Source organism: Muscardinus avellanarius, assembly GCF_963383645.1.
Source record: "Muscardinus avellanarius genome assembly, chromosome: 4".
Lineage (NCBI taxonomy): Eukaryota > Metazoa > Chordata > Mammalia > Rodentia > Gliridae > Muscardinus > Muscardinus avellanarius.
Window position 1 is genome coordinate 78642915 of NC_137789.1, and position 24368 is coordinate 78667282.

At 38.6% G+C, this 24368-nt stretch overlaps 1 protein-coding gene across 1 annotated transcript in view; it reads left to right on the forward strand.

Moving 5' to 3' along the window:
- The window catches only part of TOX (thymocyte selection associated high mobility group box), a gene marked incomplete at both ends in the record, with an annotated part of 310566 nt that overhangs the window by 279211 nt on the left and 6987 nt on the right, over positions 1–24368 (forward strand). The window contains 2 exons of the mRNA XM_080695338.1: positions 10607–10687; positions 22546–22932. Of these exons, the coding sequence (XP_080551464.1) occupies positions 10607–10687; positions 22546–22932 (468 nt within the window). The remainder of the gene's footprint in view (positions 1–10606; positions 10688–22545; positions 22933–24368) is intronic.

Here is a 24368-nt window from a genome sequence, read left to right on the forward strand (position 1 = left end):
TATGAGATTGACTGTTTTCAACTGTACTGTTAAAAAGGGAAATTACTCTCCTCCCATTTTGGGTTGCAGAATTGAGACTGAGCCTTCCTCATGCAATTAAAATTATAATTATGATCCAACATTCCAGGGAGGGTTTTTGGTGGTACTAGGGATAAAACCCAGGGGCTTTTTACCTCCTGGCTCTACTCCCAAATCTATTTTATGTTTTATTTGGAAACAGGGTCTCACTAAGTTGCTGACAGCCTCACTAAGTAGCTGAGGCTGGCTTGGAACCTGTGGGATCCTCCTGTCTCAGCCTTCCAAGAACTGGAATTTCAACCATGTGCAACCATGCCCAGCTTATTCAAGGCCTTTAAATATATATATATATATATATATATATATATATATATATATATATATATATATACCCTTTTTCTTTTGCATTTTATTTCTAATTTAACAAAAAATTTGCAATGAATATACCTCTGGGCTCTCTCTTAAAGAATAGCTGAGGTATTTTAGAGAAAATTCATATTATATGATATATGATAGTTGATCTGTATAATTTGTTAGGTATTATAAAGCAGTCTCATAATCCAAATCCAGTTGCTAACAAAAGAGATAAAGCTTAGGAAAGTATTAGAGAAATAACCCCATGGTGTGTGTGTGTGTGTGTGTGTGTGTGTGTGTGTGTGTGTGTTTGTGTGTTTTACTAGAGATTGAACCAGGGGCATTTTACCTCTGAGCTACATACAACCAGCCCTATTTTTAATTCTTTATTTTGAAACAAGGTCTCACTAAATTGTGAAAGGCCTCACTAAGTAGCTGAGGCTATCCTTGAACTTGCGATCCTCCTGTCTCCGCCTCTAAGTACTGGGATTACAAAAGTGCACCACCACACCCAGCTATGGTTTCTTATAAAAACTAAATGTTTTAACATCTGAGCACTTGTTTGAGAATGACCAGAACAAGGTATTGGAGCCATTTGGGCCTCTCTAAGAGAGTTTATCTCCACTCCTGGTGCCATTTGGACTCAAGAGGGATTCAGCATAACCTTTTCTTCCCTCATCAAAGATGAGTTTGCTTAATAAAGAGCGAGGCTGCAGATTATGCTAGAAGGTTTGGTTTATGACACACACAGGATGCAGGCTCATCCCAGGGTCAAACAAGGGGGGTCCAAATGAACAAATCAAACGCTGCTCACAAAAGGACCATGTTGTGCGGGGCGGACCACCCCTCTGCCACTACATGGCAGCCCACCCCTAACAGTTTGCAAGCACTGCCAGCAAAGCAAACATGCCTGCCTCAAATGCACATTTGGGCATCCAAAAATTTTAGCAAAGCATCCCAAAGTGTTATAATGCTCTATTACCACCTGTTCTCTCCCTTTACATTGGCTCATTGTGCCAACATACTGTAGTAGCAGTTTGAAACTTAAATTAATTGCACTTTATTCTCATTTAATATTCAAATTGGGGAGCACACATACTACTGTGTGTTTGTAAAGGAGTATTCCTGGAGCAGATGAAAGGCTGACTATTGGACTTCACGATTTGGGGCAAACATGCGTGTTGCAGAACAAATGCACGTGATGTTTCCGGCATTGTGTAGGCAGCTGGCCCGGGTAGAAGGCTAAGATTTCATGTGCCACAATTGTTCAAAAATCCTGGTGTCATAATAGCCTGCAATTACTGCAGGCTACAAATATAAACACTAACTGGGCAAACTGGATGAAATTATTGATGACTTATTGGGGGCTCAGAAAATTACAATATTTAGGGGAAAACAGCTATTAGCGAGATTACAAATGAATGTTTTCTTGACAGCCAGAGGAAATGTGACTCATAGAGCTCTTTGTGTTTACGTCACACACGAAAGCATAGGCAAGAACAAGAAGCCACTGCAGATCTTTATTTTTCAGAATGCATGGCGAGAAACTATGTACTTTGGTTCTGTAAAGAATCTTTCAAAGAAGAGAAATCAAAAGGAAGCTGAAAGAAGCGATAAAAATCCTCCAGGAACACAAAACCTCCCTTATGATTCATTCCTACCAAAGCCACTGAGCAAACTCCACATATCAGAGATCTCTCCGTTTTAATACTTTAGAAGATGGTGCTGAATCTGGAGCAGAAAGAGAATTGTGTTTGGGATTCCAGCCGGGGTTTTAAATGCTAATGACTCGTAAGACAATGAGAGAGCCCATTTCAGAAGAATACTAAGTTGTTTAAAAGGCACCAGATGGAGAAAGGGGAATAAAACAGAAGTATTGCTGTGATGTTGGTCTTTGCTACTTATCTTTCACTGACTGGAATCTACAGAGAAAGAAATATAATAAGTTAACAATGTCACACCCTTCATGTTTAGGCTCCTTGAAGTTTAGCAACCCTCAGCATATTTTTTAATGTGGTTCCAGCTAAATTTTCTATCTCCCTCTGTGACTTCTGAATTCTCTGATAGTGTTCAGAGTATGATTGGACCTGACTTTCCAGTGACAATACAGAACAAATAGAACCCTACAAAATAAAAGAGCCAGTCCAGCTTTAAAGAAGAAATGTTTGGTCCAAGGAGCCAAAAAGGGTTCTCGAGTCCTTTCCTTTTTAGCCATAGAAAGTCATCTTAAATCAGAACCAGATGTAAATTACTAAATGAACCTTAAGTTCCTAATTGGAGACACAGTTGGGCTGTAAGACATTTAGCAAATTACAAACAAAATGTTCTTGTTTACATTACATTAAATGGCTTTAAAGCTGCAGCCAAAGAGCTAAATAAACATGCTGTTATGCTAAAAATGGAGTGGAAAGCCTATTCAGAGTTTGGTGTGTTCAGGAGAAACCACAGCCCACGGGTGCCCAGAGAGTGTATTTTTGTAAATGCTCGTCCTGCCGCAGCAGAAGAGACTGGGTCCACGTCGAGATGCAGAGCCTAATGAGCAGACCGCACTTGCAGGGAAACTGTTTGAATACGGTAACATATGCCTTCTTTCAGGATGCATAATTCATACACAAGGATATTAGCCACAGCAGTTCAGCTCAATAGCAGCACCTCATTATTTTATCTCTCAGTATTTATTCCTATGTTTGACGCCTCATGAAATTACTGTTAATGTGTTTATATAAGGGCAGATCTGACACAGGCGGGAAGAATGTAATTTCCTACTCATTCTTCCCTGCTGCTGTGTCCTCTTCCCTGGTAGAAGTGGCAAGTGTAAATAGTTAATTTGCTTCAATTATGAGCCTGTCCTGCTAAATTAGAAGCAGCAGGGATATGAAGAGCCAGAATTATACTTATGAGGCAGCTGACAAATCCTCAGAGCCCGCAGAATCAAATCATTTACTCCTCACTGGTGCTCAGACACCCACTGTATAAATGCCGCCCGTTTGCATCCCCCCTCATCTTATGTTAAAACTTGGGTTTTGTGTCAACAGTACTTAAGGGTAACAAAAATCCTGATGTACTACAACATTCGTGCATGTGATTATCTTGGCCATTTCCTTGTAAACATTATGCATCTTCCCAATTTTTTTAGGCTAGAAATAAAGATCTGTGAAAACAATTGTTCATTTAAAAACTGGAGCATCTAAGCAACATTTATATTCATATAAATTTGAAACTGAGCAATTAAAACATGAAATAGTGGACCTAGTTTTTTTCTAACACTCAAACACTTCTATATTCATACAGGCATTGCTATATCAGTGTGATTATTGCAAGGCATTGTGGACATAAGCGTATGTAATTGTATATGTGCATATACAAATACACTCGGTGAGAGCAGATACTTTATTTGAAAGTTTCTGTGACATTGGTAGGGCAATAACTCCAACCTGGTACCCATTTAAGCCCGTTGGGCTTTATGGATTATTTGTAAAAATGGTCAGGGTGGATTATGTATCTGGCTACCAAATTCTCTATTTCTCCTGATGTATGTTTTTGTCGAGAAGATGCAATTTAGCAGTTCACCATTAGCCCTCATGCTATGCTGAATCATGAAAGGAGAAATCCTTTTCTAGTGGTTATATACTCAGTAAATACAGTTATGTGCTGCATAACACCATTTCTGTCAGTCATGAACTGCATGTATGATGGTAGTGTTATGGTTTGGGGACAATATGGTTGTGGGGAAACTGTTCCCTGGGAACCTCTGCGAGGGTCCTGGACACATTTTCCCCCAACCCATAACAAAACCCAAAACGACCAAAAACAGAAAAACCGCGGGTTCCTGTCCTCAGCTAAGAATAAATATGCATAGCTTGGACAGTTGGTGAAGATTTTTAAAAGTTTATTAAAAAGATAGAAATACAGAAAATAGTTACAGCCCCATGCCAAAATGGCATGAGGGGGGAGGGTGGCCCAGGCCAACTCACCACTCCCAAGATACAGCACGTGGACCAAAATTTTTATACCCATGACCCCCATCTTGTTTGCATAATTCTGAGTTGGTGAATGTCCCTGTAAGGTACCTCCCCCAGCAAGGTGTGGCAAAGTGTCTCCTTTCATGAAGGTCGGCCCCTCCTACCATCTTAGCTGGCTTATCATGTAGATCTGTCTTTAGATAGAGAAAGGCCTAGTTCTCCTCTCCTAAGATCTGTCTTTAGATAAAGAAAGGTCTAGTTCTCCTCTCCTATTGACTTGTTAATCACCTTTAGCTAGGTTAATTTACACTGGAATAGTTGCCTGCTTTTAGGCAGAAACCAAGTCCTTGCACAGATTTTCCCCTCACCCAATTTTTGAAATATGTTAATAATCATAGCTTTCTCAAATCTTTCTAGGACATTCCCAATACTGGTACAGTAGGCCCGTGATGTTATATCTCATAGCAATGCTATAGCCATCTTAGTTTGGTAAATACACTTTATCATGGCCATACATGACAAAATCAGCTGCTGATGCATTTCTAAGAACATACTCCTGCTGTTAAGTGATGCATGGCAGAATTTCTTGAACACCTACTATGTATCAAGTACTTCCCTGTATGCTGGGGCTTCAGCAGTGAACAAAAGAGAGGAGGCCCTGCAATTGTGTGCCTGAAAGGCACCAAAGGAATTTCTCCTCACCACTAGAAGGAGCCATTGAGCAAACCGATGGCTCCTTTGCAACCATATTGAATGAATTAATGCCATAGTGTTGTCATATACATTGCTTTAAGATTATGGGCAAACAATCATTCTCAGTCTTTCTTTTCTTATTTGTAAGATAGGAATTAATACTACAATATTCCTTTTGGAATAATTAAAGATAATATATTTGACCAAAAGAGCACACAGTCAAGGCAGATTTTTTTTTAACTTTTTATTGGCCCATTTTAGTTATACATCTTAATGGGGACAGGATGATGAAAACATACATGCACACATCACCCAGTTAGACCTTACCCAACTCCTGCCACATTCCTCTCCCTCCCTCCTACTTATGGCTCAGTGATTGACATTGCTATGTTTGCAAAAGTACATCCTATGCATTCGTCCCCCTCCCATCCCCTCAGTTAGCTTGCTTTATTTTCTCACCTATAGTATCTCCTTCTTTGTCTTGAGTTCGCCCTATTACCCATTTTATCCTGATTTTTAAGGCCAGTTTCTATTCAATTGCTTCAGTGTGTTGTACCACAGTAGGTATGTAGCAGACACTAGATCCATTGGTTAAGAGTACTTACACAGCATCATACTTGCCTAGCCATCCTCATTTAATAAACCAGCAGAGATATTTTGCAGCCAAGGAACTACAAAACATCTTTTGTTTATAAGGCAAGGAACTTGCTTCTGTTTCCTACCATCCCAGAAACAGGTCATACCAGTATTGCTGAGACCCTTTAGATGAATCAGATGGTCCTCAAAAAGAGTCAGTAGCAAGGTCTTTATCCCATTGCATAATGTTTCCAGTCTTCTGGTTACCACTTTACAAAATTTTTTGAACTTTGGAACCCCTAAAAAAATGCTGAGCAAATTACCCAAGATGGAAATTTAATCACATATAAGGACTAAGCTCTCTATAAAATATAGATACAGTCGCTCCTGCTCCCTCAACAATAACAACCTTCAAAGAAACTACAAATTCTAAATTTATAAAGGATGAGGCAGGGAATTGTGATTAAATGATTCCTCCTTACACATACTATATTGTTAAGCATTTTCTATAAATAGGAAATCAGAGTGAAAAACACCACATTAAAATTTAGCCAAAAAGAAAAGCACCTTTTTGGTTTTTGTATAGTGTTTGAATAGAGTCCAGAACTGAAAGAATTTTGCACTTTTTTCTTATTCCTTTAACACTGGGGAAATAAACAATGAGTGCAGATTAAGGACCAGAGCAGAAAAGAAGGAAAGAAGAAGGAATTCAGTGGTATTTATAAAATTTTTCTTTTCTGTCTAAGTTGGATGGATTGTTTGTTTGGGAAAAGAGAAGGAAGCAAAGGAGTAAAAGGACAAATTGTATAAGACTTTCTTTTCTGTTTAAATTTGTCATAGTCTTTGATATTGAACTGGTGATTTTAATTAGAGATTATCAGCCTATAAAAACATATGTACATGCTGGTATTTAGAAAATTTCAAAGAGGACTCTGAATCACTGGAACACATGAACAGGATTTGGGTTCTCTAGAATTGCTATTTGATGTTTATCTCCGTATGTTTTAGTTTAGCCATTATATATGTTTTGGTTTAACCACTGAGATACAATCCTTAGATAGGATATAGTTGCTTTCTTGGAATAACAACCCTCAGCATATAACTAAGTTAGGACAGGGTGAATTCAAAAGTGTTTGGATGAGCTGGGAGAAAATGATAAATGATATATTATGATTTTAAAATCCTCATCTGGCCAACTTTATTTCAAACAGCTGTGGACCATTTAGAAGCCATTTTATAGCTCTACTGAGTACTAATATTTACTATATGAATCACATACCTTTAAAATATTTGTCTTTCTCAGAGAAAGAGAAAGAGAGAGACAGAGAGAGACAGAGACAGAGAGAGAGAGAGAGAGAGAGAGAGAGAGAGAGAGAGAGAATATGAATTTATTTCCCAAAATTAACTTTGACATAAATCAGACCCATCGTTATAGGGTAGGCCTCTGCACTTGATCATGGCAGTACTTGTTCATTGCCAAATGTAGTTCTGCAACCTCTTTGGTTTCTGCAAATTGAGGATTATTTCCATCCACCACTAGAGATTTTGAAACATTTTTGAGAAATGTCTTATTGATAATTTTTAAATATCTGTTCTAAAGTAAGAATCTCCCCTTCCTTTGTATGTGGAATTCCCACCTATTAGTATCCTTCTCTCATAATTGAGGTCTTTGGACAGTTTCATTAAATATAGAATTCAGACAGCATCCTTGTCCAATTTCGAAGGCGCCTTCAGGGATAAATACACTGTGTATATTAATGGAGCTCTTAGGTAGTTCTCAAAGGTGAATGTTCTAATTATTGTTGGGGAGACCACCTCGGATCTTAACTCTGATCTTGGCTATTACCCTTTAAACATAATTATGGAAATATACTTCCAGAAATTACCCCCCTTTGAATTCTCCCTCTGAACATCTGGAGCTATTCGGGGACAGCAGATCCATCAATACATGTAATGTGACATGATGAGTTTACTCTTTCCTAAAGTGGTATTTAGGCCCTTGTACGATGATCCCAACACAGCCAATCATCAATAGCCAATAGGGAGCCACTTATCAAAAACAGAAAACTCTGAATGCTAGTCAGGTATCTGTAACAACATCGATTTCAGAGGGAAAGCGGAGCACATGTTCAGCCTGTAATCATAGAGTTGTCCACATTTTTCCCCTGGCTGTTAATCAACAAATTTCAGGAAAGTTAACACTTTGTTGAAATGTTAACTGCGAGGCACCCTAGAAAGGAAAAACATCGTAAGAACATTGTTGCTGTTTCAATAGAAGCCCAATGAAAGAAAGATGAGAGATGCTAGAATCAGGCCATCTGGCAAGGCTGGCTCGTATACCACTCCTTTAAAAATGAGAATTCGAGCAGTGCTATCCACTGGAATGTGTTCTGTTTACCTTTGGAAGCTAAACCAACCCTTGTCAGTTGATGGGGTCACCTGGAGGAACATATTAATAAAAGTATGATATAATTGCTAGAGGTATACAAACGCAGATTACCATGAAAGATCTATTTACTAAATATTTGCTCTAGCATTTTCATAGGATTTCTGTGTGAGAGAAAAAAACTCTCAAAAAAAGTTTTAAAATCTTAAAAGTAAACATAAACTTTGTTGGTTTCAGGTCATCAGTTATAAAATATGTCCTAGATAAAAGACTTAAGGAAAACCTAAGAACAGAAATCTGTCTCTTAATTTATCTCTTTATTTATTGAAAAATAAATTAATGAAATCAGAACAGTTCTGTGTTTCTGAATGTGGCTGAACCAAGGCATGCTATAGACATGCATCAGTAGTACTGTTTAAACACACTTTCTCTGCTCTAACATTTATTTGTTTTTATCTGTCAATTTCCAAAAAAAAAAAAAAATAAGGGGGAATCTGAATTTGAGTTCTATCAATTAGTCCAATAATTTGTAACATTTCTATAAATGCAGAATACTCCTGTACTTGAATCAAAAATAAATGGGGGATGTTTGTTTTTGTTTTTGTGGTACTGAGGATTGAACTCAGAGGCATTCTGTCTCTGAGCTATACCCACATCCCTATTTATTTTTTATTTTGAGCAGGGTCTCACTAAGTTGCTGAGAGTCTTGCTAAGCTGAGGAGGCTAGCCTCAAACCTATAATATTCCTGTCTTAATTTACCAAGTACTAGAGTTACTGATAGACATCACTAAACCCAGATAATTCATTGGTAGAAAGCCAATAAATTCAAAAGTAAAAACAAAATTCCTAAATAGATTTTAAAAATCTAAGTTTTTATAGCTTCCTGTTTACTATGCGTGATACAATGATTATATGACAGTATTGTACCAATTCTTGATTCTTAATTACAATTAGCCATTATTTTACTTAGCCAAAATGCTAAGTATAAAAGTTAAGGCTGAAGGTCTCTTGAAAGAATAATCAGCATATCCATTTTATAGGTTCCTATTATAATTCTGTTGACAAGGTTAGTCATATGTTTACCTTCGATTAAATGTTCTGCTCTAATTAAAATATTCATGAGTCAATAATATTTCTCACATCTTGAATTTTACATGTGGCTACTGGGTTTGGAACTCAGAGTCATCATTAGAAACCAGAAATTGACCTCTGCTGCCAACTGCAGACGTTTGGTCTTGAGACATTTCCATTTAAATGCTCTCATTCTAAAGCCACTTTTCAATACCGACCTGTGTCTGGTTTTGAGCTAAGCATTAGGAAACATTAGCCAAGCCTTGTGCCCTGCTGTAAAATTCAAGATGTGGGAAATTTAAAATAGTAATATCAAGGGAATACATTTCCATTTCCACAGTAAATGATGAAAAATATTTTGTTCTTTCCGGCTGATTTCCAAAGACTGCATAGTCTAAACCCTTGAAAGGGGAGCTTAATGGCAGCCGATGACCATGTGCGCTCACCGTGTTCCTCTCTCACTTTTGAGTCTAATGGCTCTTCTGTTTGACTTAGTAATGTTATTTCTAGCATTCAAGCAAGTCATTTTCCAATTCTTTTGTTCTATTTTAGATTATTTTACTTTTATTTTTAAGACGATTCCCTCTCAGAAATGAAAAGCTTCTGTAAACAGAGATCAGTTTAGAATGTGTTTATTTTTTCAGAATGAGGTGTCCACAGATCCATGTCACCCAGTAGTTTCACTGCAAGGGACATGGCCAGCACATCCATGCACAGCATGACGCACATTTGATCTCAGCCACTGGGGGCTACATTCTACTCCAACATGTGTCCTTGACTGGCACCTCTGATTCCTGAGTCCTCAAAAACAGAACTTCAGGCTGGAAATCTTAAAATAGTGATGAACTTGCAAACTCCATTATGCATCCCTTACTTTGCTCATTGAACACGACATGCCATCTTTGGATTCCATCTTTGTTTTTGTATTTAGCATGGAACATATATATTAGAATATGTGGACTGCACTGGAGAAGTATTTGCCTATTTTATAAATATAAATACTTTTTGTCTACTCATATGTGGTTTTCCTGGGAACCTTTATCAATAGGATCTTTCTAAGCCAACTACTTCTTTTTTTGTGTGTGTGTGTGATACTGAGGACAGAACCCAGGGGCATTCTAACTTCAAGCTATAATCCTAGCCCTATTTTTCATTCTTTATTTTGAAACAGGGTCTCACTGAGTTGCAAAGGGCTAAGTAGCTGAGGCTGTCCGTGAACCTCCTGTCTCAGCCTCCCAAATGCTGGGATTACAAGCCTGTGCCACCACGCCTGGCTAAGCCAGCTACTTCTGCTCTCCAAGTAACCCGATAATGTCTTTTCATATGTACTACGTAAAATGTAAAATTTTAATATTGTTAGCCTATCTAGTCTATTGCCTTTATTTCAAATTTGTTTCAGTAGAAAAATATAATCTTTAGAGATGTTATGTTATGTAATTATATATGTATGTGTAGTGTACGTGTATACAATTATTCTGTATCGTACTTCTCTGAAAACAAAAGCAGATGCGCTTTCTAATTTGGGGCTCTTTGTTGTTGTCACAGGTCTATAAAAAGAAGACTGAGGCTGCAAAGAAGGAGTACCTGAAGCAACTTGCAGCATACAGAGCCAGCCTTGTATCCAAGGTAACATGCAATTGTACGGTATTGTGACGGATTGTGGCCTTCTCCACACAGACTTTGGCAGTCATTTAAAAGAATAAAAGATAACTTCAGCATTTCTGCACAATCTTTTTGCAGGGGGAAAAAAGTATGTCACAAACAAAGCTATATGTTCTGAAAATATTTGTTCATCACTGAAAGACCAGAGCAGCATCCTCTTGGCCTTTTTAAAAATATTGTGCACCTGAGGATTTTCGGTTTTGTAGAGTCATCAGAGCATATTCTTAAATCTAAGCCAACTTCTGTTCTTGTACCCAACTCTTAAATAGCCTCCCCTCCTTCCCATTGGCTTTTGCTGAGGTGATGCCAGCTGTTTTAAGTTCCTGCCTCATTATATCATTATTATGTAAGTGAGCCAGCCAGAAAAATAATTTTAAAAGTCACATCATTTAATTTAAAAATAGCTGAGCGTGGTGGCATACGCTTGTAATCCCCACGCTTGGGAGGCGGAGACAGGAGGATCGCGCAAATAATAATAATTTGAAAATAAAAAACAACTTTAAAACATTTTGCATTTCAGGATATCTTAAATGCTATTTCTTATTCATAAATAATCAAGAACTGACTAGATTTGGTCTAATGTTACTTGAGATGCTGGTCCCTTCCCAGAATCCTCAGGCAAGGTGACCGCAAAGACAGCTGAGTCTACAGGGGATGGCTCTGCCATTTCAAGTCCAGATCCGGTTGTCACTTTGTTCCTTGAGTCCTGGGCTCTGCATTTCCTCTCATTTGCCTATGAGAGACACTTTTTTTTTTTCTTTTCTACCTATAATATCCATTACTATTCTACCAACTCCAAAAGCATTGTAGAAATTAGTTTTATATTAAGGAAAACATACCGAATATATTTATGCAGAGAAGAAAATAGAAAGACAAATACAACCATATAAGAAATGTCTATGTACCATTGGTGTAATACAACTGTATGTTGTACAGATTTCTCCCATGTCTACAACATGACGTTGAGAGAAAATTCGGTCTGTGTAAATTAACCTTAAACTTTCAAGCTCCTTTTCATTGTCTCACTCTGGATCCTGCCCGTGCTAATCTATCTAGCTCTTTCCGAAGCTATTCATATTTTCACTGATAGTACTTCACATTTCGATATATGTATATAATTCATAGAATGCTGAAAAAAACTATAATAAAAAAAACAAAGTGCCCAGCTATTGGCGATGTTGATACTGTTGCATATTAATGCAGAGATTTTTTTGTGATACTGGGGATGGAACTCAGGTGTATTCTACCTCCAAGCTACACCCCCAGCTCAATTTTTTACTCTTTATTTTGAAACAGGGTCTCACTGAGTTGCAAACCGCCTCACTAAGTAGCTGAGGCTGTCCGCGAACCGTGATCCTCCTATCTCAGCCTCCCAAATGCTGGGATTAAAAACATACACCACCACACCTGGCAGGAGACTTTAAAAAAAAATGAATTCTTCCTATTTTCTGTAAGATAAGTATTCTTGTGAACACTATAAATAGTTTTTAGAGCATTTTTACATATGAGAAAATCAATACAGAAAGTCTCTGTCCCGATACAAAGCACTCCAGTTAATGACATGCAGATTGCCAAGATGCTGTAATACTGACTAAGCCTTTACTTCCAAAACAAGTGTCCTCAGATTTGCTCTTAGCTGCAACTTTTCTCACCATTCAGTCTCAGAGCTGCAACCCGCAGTATAAGGCAATTTGTATAAATGCTGCGAATTGCCATTTCTACATTTAAAAAACCAAGCACTTTTTTTACAGCTTACTCTGACATTTTTCTTCTCTTTTGGCAGTAGGACTTTTGCTGGAGCTGTTCAATCTCTATTTATGTTCAACTATGTATTATGGTATACAAATTGAGAGAAAAGTTACAATCATTCTCCCCAGGTTGGAAAGATGACTCTTTCTCATTCTGTGTGTGAGTTGGTATTTGCTGTATAACCTTCTACACCTACAGAAAATGTACCAACCTACCTTCTTATAGCAGAAAGCATCATTCTGTTTCTATTTTAAATGTAAATTGGCAAATAATAGCCATTTATATTTAAAAATATTTTTCTACATTGCTATTTTGTTACTATTTTATAAATTATTTTCCTCTTCCAAGACCTAAAAGAGAAAAAAGAAATTCTCCATAATTTAATAGTTCCAATTGCAAGCAAACACCTTGTGCCAGCCACTTTTTTATCATCTGTTCATTCATTCATCTATTTCTTTGGCAAAATATCCTGAGTATGTGGTATTTGTTGGGATCAGAGGTTTCTGAAGAGAACAGGCAATTGCTCCCCTACATAAAAACTTTCTGTTTAGTTGGGAAACCCAATAGTGGGAGTATAAACTAATAGCCATCAAGGTCCTTGAGAAATACTGGTTACAAAGCAAAGGATCTGGTAGGCTGCTTTGCATTGGTTCTTGGAAGAGGTGACATTGAAATTGGGGGTCCCAGAAAGACAGGACCTGAGAGGAGAGCCAGCCAGCCAGCACTTCAGCAAGCACCGAGACTTGGGTGGCAAACCTCTCTCTGAGTTAAGATGAGGTCAGTGTGGCCAGTCCTGGGGTGGAAGGAAATACAGGTGGAGATGAATCTGGGAAGATGGGTAAGAACCTGATCCTGAAGGCCTTGTGGATGGTGAAAGGAGCCAGAGTTGTTTTCTTAGTATGAAGGAGAGCCGCCAAATAGATTTCAGTAGGTGATGGCATGATCAGACTGAAAATTATAAAGCCTCACTTTATGTGCATGAGTTCCCTTACTCTTCATGCCTTATTCCTAGATGAATACTTGGTTCCTAGCATATCACCAAAGAGGAAAAGTATCATGCAGGTAAACAAGAACTAGGCTGGCAATAACCTACACCACTCTTGACCTTTGCTGTTGTTGGTCTCATTGTTGTCATAAACTCAGCCCCACCCTCTGTCTTTCTGCCGGGCCATGCTGCTCATGCATGAGTCATGAGTCCTACACAGATCTTCTGCAGGCCCCTGAGCCTCACCGTCCTCAAAGTCATGCCACAGCATTGACATTCTCTCCCCCAAAAGTCACTCTTGCCCATAAAAAACTGCTTTGGCTAAAGTGCCATGTCCACTTTCCTAGGTTCTTACCAGCAACTTTGACTTTCTTCTCCAGAGCTACATATTTTAAGACGTATTTTCTGTGTGATACATTTATTTTGCCAAATAAGGCTCTGCATTCCTCAGCCCACAGATCTCGCTCATTTGCAGCCACGTTATAGCCGGCTGCTTCTCACCACCTCCGCTCCAGGCTGTACTCCATATCCAGCGCAGAACTACAGGACACCTGTTCCAAGTCAGGCCCCTGGCTAGGGGCTGAGAGACAAAGAGAAATAGGATAGGTCCAAGCGGAATGCTTCTTGATACTCAAAACATCTGAAACCATGCTCTAAAATTAGCTGCTTCTTCCAGAACATAATCAAACATAGAAACAGCCAGTGGCCAGGGCTGTCCAGATTAAACTGAGTCATCAGTTAATGATGAATTAATGACGTGCCTCCCTTCTTGTCATTATTTTACATTGCTCATAAACTATGCCATCTACTCCTGCCTTCTCCTTCACAGGACTCCAGGTTTGCACAAAACTGAAATCTGCCCCAAGTAAACATGCCCAATCCGAGACAATGAATACCCCTACCTTCTTACCTCCAAGTGACCATCCTGACACATCCTCAGCAGAATATGGAATTTTTAAAATAGTAACACAGATACAGATGGCAAGCTGCTGTTGGGGAGCCCCTCTGGGCCATTTGCTATACAGGCATCTCACATAGATTCCTGCTTATCATTACAGATACCCACATAATAGGATTGAGCCCTGCTCTCTAAGCAGAGACAAAATGGCTTTCCCATACTGAGCAGATGACAGTTGTGGCAGAATGAGGATTCTAACCTCTCAGTATCTTCTTCCAAAACTTCTAGGCTTATCTCTCCTCTGAGTGAGGGGCAGATGCTTTTTATCTTTAGAACTGCTACCTCCTGTCATCTCCAGTAGCATTCCCTAGAGACTCTTACATCATTGTTATTGTTATTGTGTTGTTTTGGCTCTGGGGCATTCTACCTCTCAGCTACATGCACAGCCTTCATTTATTTATTTATTCATTTATTTATTTATTTATTTATTTATTTATTTATTTATTTATTTTGTGGTACTGGGGATGGAACCCTTCTACCTCTGGGCTACACTCCCAGACCTATTTTATATATATATTTTTGGAAACAGGGCCTCTTAAGCCAGCGAGGCCGGCTTCGAACCAGCGCGATCCTCCTGTCTCCGCCCCACAAGCGCGGGGATTACAAGCGTGCTCCACCACGCCTGGCTAATTTTTTGTTTTGTTTCGTTTTGTTTTTTGAAACAGGTTTTTGCTAAATTGCTAAGAGTCTTTCTAAGTTGCCGAGGCTGGCCTCCCAGGTACTGGTATTTCAGACATATGCCACCATGCCTGGCCAACTCTTACATCTTAACAGCTAAGGAGTATAGCTGCTCAGGACTAAGTGAACCTGTGGTCCAGAAGGTTGCCAACTCATCCCAACCCACATTACCACCACCAGAGGTGGCCAGAGACCATCAGAGGAATCTGGGCCTGCAGGGTGTTTGGAAGCCACTGCTCTTTGTCACATCATCCAACTGGTGGGCTGCTTCACCTGGTCATGTGAAGCCAACGACCAAGCCACCCATCACTGGCCACTCCGTGCTGTTCGAGTGTGTCAGAATTACCAGAACCAGTGTTGGGCAGACTCCAGAACATTTCATTCAGTTTTAGGCTTTATAATTTAAAGGGAGAAATTAGAAAGTCAAAAGCTGCTGAGAGATCAAAGGTGATAAAGAAGAGAGGATTCAAAGAGGGAGGAATGCTTAAGCCCACATGGACATCAAACACAGGAGCTATTACCCACACTCTACTTTCTCCTCTGTGGGTACCACTTCAACTGGAGACATTTAATTTGATTAAGGTCGTTGCTGAAATCTTAAATTGTTGGACTAAACAATTTCTTTCCCTAGAAAAAATTTTAAAACAGCTGCAAAAGTTATAAATGAGGATTAGAGAAGGTCTCTGAGGTACCATCAACCTCTGTGTTTCCATATAAGACTGAGGTAACGATTCTAGAGGAACTCAAAAGGCGCCACCACTATCATACCCAGAAGTGTTCAGGTTACAGAAAAGTCTGCAGCCACTAGAGCTGAGAAATCTGGGTTCAAATTTCAGATCTTTTGGTTCCTACCTGCATGTCTTCATGCAGTTCCTTGGATATTCTAAGATGCAATTTACTCAAGTGTTAAAGGGAGTATAATGGGGCTCCAATATAGAATTTCCATGAGGATAAAATAAGAAAATCTATATAAACCATGTGGTTCACTTGAGGTTATTATGCTAAATGAAATATGTGAATATGCCAAGATGAGTACCGCACTATTCCACTTATATGATGTCTCTAAAATAGTCAAATTCATAGAATCAAAAAGTGGAGTGGTGATTGCCAGGGGCTGGTGGAATAAAAATAGGGGGTATAAATCAATAGGCACAGATAAGCAAGATGAATTAGCTCTAGAGATGTTTTATTGACCTGTAATCAATGATAACTTTCTGCACACTTGAAAATTTAATAGGGTATATCACATGTTAAGTGGTTTTTTTTTTGTTTTGTTTTGTTTTGTTTTGTTTTGTTTTTTGTTTGCTATACTTGGGGTGAAACTCAGAGGCATTCAACCTCCGGGCTACACCCCCAGCCCTATTTTATACTTTATTTGGAAACAGGGTCTCACTAAGTTGCTGAGAGCCTCATTAAGTAGCTGGGGCTGGCTTCGAACCTGTGTGATCCTCCTGTCTCAGCCTCCCAAGTGCTGGGATTATAAGCGTGCACCACCATGCCTGGCAATGTAAAGAATTTTAAAAGTGATGTTAAAAATAAAAATTGCATCTTAGTTATTTTCTTTTGTAAATAAAAGAAATCTAAATATAAGCAAAGATGCATTTATCTATAAAGGTTTTTTTAATTCCAAGGGCCAGGAATATGTGCTATTCTAAAAGCTGCAGCTTCCTGTCTTAGACAGTTTTATACATTATTGGAGGTCATATTGAGTTGGGCTTTTAAATAATGTTTAAGGAAATATAGTTTTTCCATAGACTAAGAAATTCCTAGACATGGGTCTAAATTATTATGCTAAAAACAATGTCTAACTTTAAAGCAATGGAACTAGTTTCATTTTACCACATAGAGCAAAATTTGTAATTCCCCAAATGAGTGTTGCATTCAAAGTAGCCACCTTGGGAGGCTGCAAACTCATTTTACTATTGCTCCCACAGTTCAAAAGATTTTTGAAACTCCTCTTTTAGAACTGCAGTCAGGGAAAGTTTATGAGCCACACTAGAAAATCAATCTTGTTACATTGTTTTCACACCTCATTCTTTTCCCCAAACATCACCTTGCTGGAACCCACAGCCCACAGCCTTGGCTTCAACCAACCATTAGCTGTTCCCAAAAATCAAATTCACCATCAAAAGACAGAGAGTTGTCTGAGGATATGTAAAACAGTGTCCCACAGGCGCTAAAGAGAATTCCAGTAGGGAAGTTCCCAAATAGCCCAAGTAAAAGCAGCATTGTTGAAACAAGAGTAGAGTGTCTCACGGGGCCAAACTGGGAGGAGGTGGCACTGGAGGACTGTGTTCTAGTATGTTAAATAAAACCAACTGGAGTCATGACTTTAAGGTCACACATGTAGTATGAGATTCTTGTTTCAGCCTTAAAGAGTAGTTCATGGACTTTACTGAAAACTATAAAGAACAGCAATTTTAAAAAATACACAGTACACTGAGCATGGTGGCACACACTTGTAATCCTCACACTTAGGAGGCAGAGACAGGAGGATCAAGCAGGTTCGAAGCCAGCCTCGCTGGCTTAGGAGACCCCGTTTCCAAATTAAATATATATATGTCTGGGAGTATAGCCCAGAGGTAGAAGGGTTTCCAGGAACCCCAGTACCACCAAAAAAAAATACACAGTACAAGCCGGGCGTGGTGGTGCAGGCTTTTAATCCCAGCATATTCAGGAGGCTGAAACCTGAGGATCGCGGTTCGCAAACAGCCTCAGCTACTTAGTGAGGCCCTCGGCAACTTAATGAGACACTGTTTAAAAAATAAAAGAATAAAAATAGGGCAGGGGGTGTGGCTCAGAGGTCAAATGCCCCTAGGTTCCATCTCTAGATCTATAAAAAAAAATACACAGTACTGGACAATATTTAATTCATCTAAAAAAGTTCTCTGTAGAAAACCAGTGTTCTGTTTCAATTGAAAGAATGGCAGAGTGAGAATGGTGGCTCATGCCTGTAATCTCAGGACTTGGGAGGCCAAGACAGGAGGAGGGCAGGTTCAAAACTAGCCTCAGTGACACAGATAGACTCTCAACAACCTAGCAAGACCCTATTTCACAAACAAATAAAAGAGCTGGAGGTGTAGCTCGCAGCAGAATGTTCTGGGTTCACTCCCTAGTACTACACACAAATACACACATAAAATGTATTAGAAACAAATTAAGAAATTATTTCTTTTTACAGAATGACATAAACTTATAGAATTCATGTCATGAAAAGCTGTGGAGACAAATACTGAATCTGAATTTGCAATTTGGATGGATCATTTTATGACTCTTAACATAAAATTTACAGCTCTGTAAGCCCAGAGAGTGATTTAAGGATAATAAAATCTCATGCTTCAGGGTATAAGTTAATCACCTGCAAGGACTAGGAAGAATTTTCCTTACAGAAGTAGCAAAGAACAATTGAGTAGCTGCATTTTTTTTTTTTAATTTCCAGTGCACCAAGTATTGGTCAGTGCTGAAAACAAGAATCAAATTAGATGGACTGTTAATTTGATTTGGTTCAGCAACTCCTATATTGTTGCTTCCACTGAGTTTTATGCCTTGTGTTTATACTTTGCTATTTTAAATAACAATTACTTTGTCAGTCTTTCACTTTTATAGCACACATCATCCCAGAATGTGGGCGTTTATATAGTGCACAGTATTATCTTCATTATACCAAGGAAATGGGATGGAAATTATCTTGAATAATCATCAACGTGGTTAATAAGAAGTATCTTAAGGCTTATAGAGTTGTATCATTTGTACATTTTGCACAGGACAAAGGAAGTCTGTACCCTAAGACTCAAAAGGCTTCCATTGTCACTGCCCTCTCTTTTGCTCATAGAAAATCTCTTCCAGAACCTGTGGGCCAGAAGCAAATAGAAAGAAAGATATACCTAGAAATTCACAAGAGCACTGTCCTTCCCTGAAAATGTCAAGCTCAAGGGTTGTTTTTCAGTTTTCACTGGTAAAATCGCATTTGTCAGATAATGGATACAAGATTCACGCTGCTATGTAAACGTGGTGAATGAACATGTTTGAAAGTAGGCAAAAATTCATATTATTTTGGTATGTATGGAGAAATAGTTTTAATTTATGAACATTAGGTATGGAGGTTTTCAATGGCAGCAGAATTGATTTGTGCCACAAATTTGTGGTCTTGCTTTCCTAGTTTAATTGGAAGAAGTTGACAGATAAAGTATTTTATTTATGATTTGTTCATATTACCCTTTAATCAGATTATGAATTCATAGCAGTCTGCTATTTAAAATGAACTACTTCTACCTATCTTCTAAAACAATAGATTAGCTCTGTAATTAATAGAGGTCCTAGTGTTAGTCTGGTTATTATGAATCAGAGGTGAAGCTAGAAGCAGGCTTTTCCACATCTACGTAAGGAACTTTGCCATAGAGACACACATGCTCTGTGTGTGTGTGGAACATGAAGGCTTTCTGGCTGGTGTCTCCACCCCAGAGCCCTCAAAACACAAAAGCCATCCAGCAGAACTGTTATTCCTCATCCTTCAGGAAGGACGTGGCTCATGCTAAGAGTAGGGAAAGATGGATCCCATATTCTGTAGCTTTCAAGCTATACCTAGGTGCCCTCAGCAAGCGGAATGGTGTTTGTCATTCACTCATTCAACAAAGTGTGTGGTCTATGTATTTCACTGTGATTAATACATAGACTACAGAGATTGAGTCTCTGCATTAGACGATCCCTTTGGAGATTCAGCACATCTTTGTGAGAGAGAAGAGTGATAGAATTCATGTGGGAGCACCATTTGGCAATTTAGAAAATAAAAAGGAAAAATCTAACTTCCTAAATTTTCTTCCTCCTTCTATGTAATACAATATAAAATTATATTAAAGTTTTGTCTAAATCATTATATTTGGAAATTTGAGTTTATATTAGTACTAGTGATTAAAAGTTACCACTATTACAAAATTGGTTCGAGGCACTAGTCTTTATATGCTGTAGTATGGAGAAGCAAATAAATGGCAAATCACAGGACAGAGAAAATGTCTTGTGTTTAATTATCCATGAGCAAAGAGAACCATTACAATGTTGGCAATAAAGTATCTCAAATTAGGTTGCTATCTATTCTTTTCTATGACCTTATGTCTCTGTCTATCATCTCTGTATATGATCGACTACTGGTTGTTAGTTAAAAAGGAGAATTCAAGAGAATTGAATTTATTGTTTATTTTGAACTCAACATTTTCATTTCTATAGCCAATAACTATCTCATTATCTAGTAAGGAGAGATACATAGAAATAAAAATGAAAACATTTTATAATTACATGCATTTCATAATTTTGATCACCAGAAACATGACTTATTTTTATTCCTTTAAAATTTGAAACCACAACTATAAGGCAAAAATTAAAATATAACCACAAGCATTAATTTTTATTAGATATAATTTCCAGATGTTAATGCAGCCCATAATGAACTATGAAATTGACCCTTCTGCATAAGGCTAAAAGAGAGTTAATCCAAACACAACAGAAACACTTTCCCAGATGACTTAAACACACCGACACACAATAAATGCATAATCTTCTTGGCATAAATAAAATGGTTTGGAAGGCATTATCATTTGCAGTGCATGGTATTCTGTGGAAGTAGTCTGTATTTACCTAGCTTGAATTAACCCATTTGACTTTTCCCTTCTATTGTTAAATATTTTACATACCAACAATAAGAATTTTAAATGAAAGCAAAATAAATTCAACTTAAAGCTTTTTTATTGAAAGTACTTTTTAGGGATAAAAATAAATCTTCTTTGGTTTAAAGTCTTTTTTTAAACATTTTTATGAAAAGAGCCGGAAGTGTATCTCAGTGGTAGAGTACTTCCCTAACGTGCATGAGGCTCTGAGTTCAATCCTCAATATCTCAAAAGAAAAAAACAGGGGTAGAAGGTAAACAATTTTTTACATTTTTAATGTTAACACAGAAGACGGTAAATCTCATCATCCATTCCTATTTCAAAAGGCTGCATGAACATTGACACAGATAGAAATGTCACAATGAGAGGATCCGTTTGGGGGACTTTGGGGACACCTTATCATGTGCTCTACATAAAGATTCAGAGCCTCAAAGGACACTAGATTTTCATCGCATGGTAGGCCTTCCCAAGTGTCAAGTGTGTCCTCACTATTGACACAGGATGTGGAGCTAAGGGTGTATCCCCTGGGGTAGCTTCCCACCTTGCTTGTCAGCACACAGGGGCAGCACTCACTCCCACCAGGCCTTTCATTTCCTCCTCCTACATTGCTGGGAATAGGTACACACCTGGATAGGCACACACCTGGATAGGTGCACACCTGGCTGCCACATGGTAGGCCAGCCTGTGCTGATGCAGCTGGCAGGCTTGAGTTTGTCTTCGGGCCTGTGGATGGTGGTGAAGCCCACACAGGAGCAACAAAGAGGCCTTAATGGGGCAAGAGTCCCTGCAGTGGTCAGCAACAAGGAACTCACTCCACCTTGTGAATGAACAAGCATGACATCAGGTCGCAGAATAAGGGCAAAGCATCCTCCAGACCTCGTTTCTACAAAGTACCTTTTTTTTTTCTCCAGAAGGAGAAAAGTCAGATTTTCTGCCCTCTTAGTTCCACCATTTACCATGTATTGTATCCTTCTCTTCTTCTCAGCAAAAGTAGAAGATAGGTCCGTGCCGGAAAAGAAATGCCACAGGGTTTATCTTGGGTTTTTTCATCTTCCACAGAAATGTCTAGTTTCTTAAGTCAATTAAAAGATTATTAGGAAATGACCGTATGAAGGTGTCAAAAATTTAGGGCAAAATTATATTAATTTATGATTGAGTCTAAAAAGTCTAAGAGAGGTTATTTTTGTTCACTTCATTATAGGGGACAATTCATCACCAACTTTAAAAAAATCAAAATGAGTTTTTTGGTTACTTTGAAGATATATTAATGTAATTTTATATGACTCCAGAAAGGTATTTTATAACATCTGTTGACCCTACTATTTCTACCAACTAACCTTGTTTCTATGTGAAAGTTTCTGGACCAAAGCTCTTTGAGACTATAAAGAGGGGGAGAGTAAGCACATAATCAATAGAACTATAGAACTGAATACTTTGTAGGTAAGCTGTATTGTTTCCCATTAAGGCAATGATGGCCTTGTTCCTACCTTCCATCTTTTTTATCTTTGGATGATGACAAGAGTCAGCAAGTCAGAGCTTAGCATTTAGGTAAAGGAACAAACTGTCACTACAGATTGTCTTAAATTTTATAACAGATATAGAATTGAACTCAGTCTTGTGTAAGTTATGTTAAAAAAATAATGAGAGAGGAATAAGGTCTTAGAAGAGACTCAAGAATAGTCATGGTGTTGATTCCCATGAAAGTTCGTGAGTAAACTCACAAAGCATGGTGCTCATCACAGCAACGCTCAGTGGATCCAGCTCCTAACTCTGCTCGCATTGCTTTCTTCCGCAGAGTTACAGCGAACCTGTCGATGTGAAGACGTCTCAACCTCCACAGCTGATCAATTCCAAGCCGTCGGTGTTCCACGGGCCCAGCCAGGCCCACTCAGCTCTGTACCTAAGTTCCCACTACCACCAACAACCAGGAATGAATCATCACCTAACTGCCATGCATCCCAGTCTCCCCAGGAATATCGCGCCCAAGCCGAATAACCAAATGCCAGTGACTGTCTCCATAGCAAACATGGCTGTGTCCCCCCCTCCTCCCCTCCAGATCAGCCCTCCTCTTCACCAGCATCTCAGCATGCAGCAACACCAGCCGCTGGCCATGCAGCCACCCCTCGGGAACCAGCTCCCCATGCAGGTCCAGACCGCCTTACACTCGCCCACCATGCCACAAGTAAGTGCCCTAGCTCCACGCCTGCATGAATAGCATGGCCCTTCTGAAGTACTGGGGTGCTCACCTACCAAAGGGTGGGGGAAATCTTTCTCTTCTGTTTAAATGGAGAGAGAATTGAAGATACTCCGCAAATACCTGCTTTCCAAAGAATGCAATTTACAAGTGATGAGGGTGTGTGGCATTATACCATGCCCACAGGGACTGTTGCTTCTTTTCAAAATCACTGGTTTTTCCTTCCCCCATGATATCCATTTTTCTTCATCTTTTGAATGTTTCTTCAGTCTTGTTTCCTGAGTATCTTTGTTATTTTAAGATGCCACAAGCTATAGATCTCTTTGAAATAGAGAATTCTCTATTATTAAAAAATAAGTAGTTTGGAAATAACATCTTAATTGTTATGCTTATGAAGTCCAATAAATGCTAAAAAATGAAATCAGGCCCAAAACAAATTTGATGGAACCATGAGAATCCTAAGAACTGAAAATTTTTACCAGAGTGTTATTTAAAAATGGGTATCTGGGCCGGGCGTGGTGGCACACGCTTGTAATCCCCGCGCTTGGGTAGCAGGAGACAGGTGGATTGCACAGGTTCGATGCCAGCCTCGCTGGCTTAAGAGACTCTGTTTCCAAATAAAAATATAAAAAATAGGTGTCTGGGAGTGTAGCCTAAAGGTAGAAGGGTTTCCAGGAACCTCAGTACCACCAGAAAAAAAAAATGGGTATCTGAAAAGAGGAGATTTGATAGAGGAAACAGTTCAAATAATACTATGTATATATATGAAGTTATCTATACCAATCTCAATAATATGTACAGGAGGGGGAAGGAGTAGGGTGGGATCTGGAGGAAAACACACCGAGTGCTGTGTGTGTGCCTATTTCTATCACTCTGAACCTCATTATTGTGCATAATTACAATAAACCAATAAAAGTATAAAAAACAATAAAAATGAATATGTGGGTACTCAGAGGTAGAGCCTCAGCACCACAAATTAATTAATTAATTTAAAAATCAGATAAATCGCTTCTGTAAAAATTAGTAGACACTAGAGGTTTGGAACCCTTTCTATTCACTCCTTGATTCCTTAAATTATTTGAGGGCAATTTTATCATCACTTGGATTTTATTTCAGAATTTGATAATTAAGAACCACCTAAACTCAACTGAGGATGAAATATCCAAAAAATCTCAGAAAGTTGTTTCAGAAAATAGATAAAAGTAAAAATGACAGATTATAGCAAATCCAATTGTCACTTTTATAATACAGCTATCTTTGTGTCCTTAGAGCTAATAAATACGTAAACACAGTGCTCCTATAGAATTGATATCTGTATTTCTGTAAAAATTTAACGTGTAATTGGACAGGGGAAGGAAGAGAGAAAAGAACAGAAAGAGGAATCAAGTATATGCAGTCCCAGGTCCACTTTTATTGTTAAATTA